The sequence below is a fragment of the Penaeus japonicus genome, unplaced genomic scaffold, assembly GCF_977035675.1.
Source record: "Penaeus japonicus unplaced genomic scaffold, GWHDUDI00000001_assembly GWHDUDI00000013, whole genome shotgun sequence".
Lineage (NCBI taxonomy): Eukaryota > Metazoa > Arthropoda > Malacostraca > Decapoda > Penaeidae > Penaeus > Penaeus japonicus.
Genome location: NW_028234415.1, coordinates 8821863 through 8825567, shown reverse-complemented (window position 1 = coordinate 8825567; position 3705 = coordinate 8821863). Strand labels below are relative to the sequence as shown.

General features: G+C 37.9%; 2 protein-coding genes across 2 annotated transcripts in view; one reads left to right on the top strand and one right to left on the bottom strand.

The window, feature by feature from the left end:
* The window catches only part of mRpS22 (mitochondrial ribosomal protein S22), a 6538-nt gene extending 6373 nt beyond the window's left edge, over nt 1-165 (bottom strand). The window contains exon 1 of the mRNA XM_043003801.2: nt 26-165. Coding sequence (XP_042859735.2) covers nt 26-140 — 115 coding nt within the window. The 5' untranslated portion in view covers nt 141-165. The remainder of the gene's footprint in view (nt 1-25) is intronic.
* A 220-nt stretch (nt 166-385) lies between these two features.
* On the top strand, nt 386-3357 carry LSm7 (U6 snRNA-associated Sm-like protein LSm7). The gene is made up of 3 exons (XM_043003793.2): nt 386-512; nt 1906-2197; nt 2863-3357. The coding sequence occupies exons 1-3, from the start codon at nt 504-506 to the stop codon at nt 3000-3002; spliced, it is 441 nt and encodes a 146-aa protein (XP_042859727.2). The 5' UTR covers nt 386-503; the 3' UTR covers nt 3003-3357.
* The last annotated feature ends 348 nt before the right edge of the window (nt 3358-3705 follow it).

The following is a 3705-nucleotide window of genomic DNA, read 5'->3' as shown; positions in this document are numbered from 1 at the left end:
ACAATATCCACAACTTAACACTTACCGTTATAACACCTGGTCTCTGCACTACACGCCCTGATAGACACCGCATCAATGGTATTCCTTGTCCTTAATAATTGCCGAAAAGGTGCGGCGGAACATCGTATTCTTGGGAACATGTTGACGACTTCTTTACGGCAGGGGATACTGGCCTATTGTATTTATTTAGCCGTCGACTCATCTGTTCGCTTATTCCATCGTGTGAGATATAAAATATGTTAGTCAAACTTTAACACCATGATGAATAATAAAATGATAATATACAAGGCAACTTTTTTAGAAATCATATATTTTAAGCTCGTGCGTAAATAAATCTACATCGACAAAATATCCTCCAATCTCCTCTTACGTCCCATTCTTAATAAAAAACATACATAATATTACCAAATTCCCCAAATATCATAAAACAACTCAAAGATCACAAGAAAATCCCAAATCCAGGAAACCGAATTTCGTCTCAACAACAACAACGTTTTCAAAACATGGCTTCAGTAAGCGTGATATTTTCTTTCCTTTTTTTTAGCTTTTAGCTTGATGGGGGAACTGTTTCGCCTTTGGAGACTAAGTCAGGGATTAGTGAGCGAGTATAAAACCGTAGTATTTTGTTTTTTTAGAGGAGATATAGGGTGTTTTTAGGATTTGCACGTGTATGATGCGGGAATGGGGTCTTTTCACTTCTTGTCTTTAATGTTATTGGGATGAATTTAATAAATATAATGAAGACAGACACAATACGTATGTAGAAAGCAATAGCCCTAGGTGTTGGTATATTAGTCAATCCAGTAAAGTGTTCTTTCATTTTTTTTCCCCGAGAGTGATTGACCGGCAGCCGGCAATGACTTTTAAAATATCAGTTGTCGGGCTCACTGTATTAAGAAGGGCAATTATAGGTACCTTGTCTCCAGATTTATCTCTTGAGTGATAAAACTAGGAGGTAGACAATAGATGAAATAAGGGGGGGGGGCTGGATACTTCTCTGTGGCCTGAAAGCTGGAACAAAGATAAAAAACAAAAACAAAAAAAAACTAATACACTAAATTACCCTCATCATATCTCATTCACACCAAAATTGAAGTGGGAGAATTATCTGCAAGTTCATAACATTTTATGCTTCATTGATCTGAAGGGAAATTTTTTTGAAAGGGGCAGCTTAGAGTTTTAGGGATAATTACCACCAATAACATTGTTAAAGTTGGTTTGTGTGGAAACTAAAGCCACTATGTCTGGTCAGTAAATGCACTCTTATAACCAGTATGCATAAAATTAACACTACTATCAATCACATCTGCCCTCTGCCATAATAGGATATGCAGATATTTGTAGAGGGATAGGCCATCAAATCAGCCATGAAGATTTGTAACAAGTATATTCCAATCATGTTGTTGTTTGGTTATCATTGGTAGTGAAGCACTATAGGTACATAAGTGATTTAGTGGGCAAACTGTCCTGTTGTTTATATATAGTGGATGTTTATATTATACAAAAGAAACAAACTATATTTGCTATGATCTTGCAGCAAGACCAAGGTCATGGACTAGCTCATGGTAAATGTATGTATGCATGATTCACATCACACAGAATCCATCCATGATTCATACTTATGACGAATGTACTGCATTCTGAGGTCTTGCTATCTATATGCATAGAGGCGGTTCACTTTTATGTGACTGATTTGTTGATCACAATTTCCACAAACTAATTCTTTTCTTTTCCCTTTTTTTTTCTTTTTTAATAATGATGTATACATTATTTGCTAAAATAATTTACAAGTTAAATGCTAGGCTAATCATCATTGTTCTCTTGTTTTCTTCTCCCTAACATTTTTCCCAAGGAAAGTCTACTGATAGAATAGACACAATAAAGCAAATTATCTTTCGTCATTAGCATGGTGGTGGTGGTGGTGGTGGTGCAGGTGGCGGAGGGGGAGGTGTCGGCAGAGAGACAGCTGTTGCTGCAAGTACCACCGGGCCTGGTGAACGTCGCGAGGGCGGACCAGGAGCCAGAAATGGAGAGCCAAAGGACAAGAAACGGAAGGAGTCCATCCTTGACCTTAGCAAATACCTGGACAAGGCAATCAGGGTGAAGTTTTCGGGCGGACGTGAAGCCTCGGGAATCTTGAAGGGATTTGACCAGCTTCTGAATCTCGTACTTGACAACACCATAGAGTACCTTAGAGGTGAGGCTTCAGATGTGGCTGCACAGAGAGAATGGGCATCATTCTTCTGATTTTTATGTGTCTGTATCTCTGTTTCTCCTTCTAACCCTCATGTCTTTAGTCTAGATTCATGGCACAGTGATATCTGCCTCAACCCCACCGTCCCCCCCTCCTCTCTTCTCTTCTCTTCTCTTCTCTCCTATTTCTTCTCTCCTATCTCTCTCCTTTCCCCTCTCCTATCCTATCCCATTTCTCCTCTCCTCTTCTCCTCTCTCTCCCATTTCTCCTCTCCTCTCCTGTCTCTCTCCCATTTCTCTCCTCTCCTCTCTTTCTCCTTTCCCTTTTCCTCTCCTCTCTTTCTCTCTCCTCTCTCTTCCACTTCTCCTCTCCTCTCCTCTCTTTCTCTCTCCTCTCTCTTCCACTTCTCCTCTCCTCTTCTCTCTCTTTCACTTCTCCTCTCCTCTCCTCTCTCTCTCCCATTTCTCCTCTCCTCTCCTCTCTCTCTCCCATTTCTCCTCTCCTCTCCTCTCCTCTCTCTCTCCTTTCCCTTCTCCTCTCCTCTCTTTCCCATGTCTCCTCTCCTCTCCTCTCTCTCCATATCATTGTTTGAAAAAGATGTCTGCAATTATTATATCTCTCCTAAGCGAATGATTCAACAGTTTGATGGTGCATTTGGTCCCTTTCAGATCCGGATGACCCTTACAAACTAACAGAGGACACAAAGGAGAGAGGGCTGGTGGTTTGTCGAGGAACGGCCGTCGTACTTATCTGTCCTATGGATGGCTGCGAGGCCATTGCGAACCCTTTCGTGCAACAAGAAAATTAAGTGTGTATGTCAATGTTTTGAAAGTGATTTTCAGTTTATTTTGATAGAAGAGAATGTGATAAGTGGAAGTCTCATAGCAGTATGTGAAATTCCAAGTTTTTACTTTTAGGTTTCTGTAACGGAAGGTAAATTTTGATTTGCGGTTGTTTGGGATTTGTATTAGTTTTGTCTTACCAACCTTTTTTTTTTTTTAATGGATGTTTGATAAGTATTGAATAATTTATTCAGACTTGTGCAAAGAAGTGGTTGTTGAATTGAATAGTTTCATTGCTATATGTTTCAGTATTTGATTTTTGTTTTTGTTTTTTGTATTATTCTCACAATTTTTATTATAATAAAAATCATTTGAATACAAGCTTTGTTTGAATTTTTGATGCATTTTTTTTTTTTTTTTCTTTCTTTCTTTTTGACACATTGACTGAAATATTTCAGATTCATTTCTTTTTAGGTCTTGAAATATATAGAAAATTGTATTTGATTTCATTAACAGGATTTTCTTTATGACTCAGGCAATTGGCTAATATTTATAAATTCTTTCTCATGTCATAGAAAGTTGCTCACATTCACAGTTTCATGGTCTACTTGGAAAAATAACTAATAGATTTATGCATCTTTGTGTCGTCTTGTATTTCATATAAACAAAATATATGAATTTTGAATGATATTGTTTATGGTTTTACTTGATACCATATTTATTGATAGA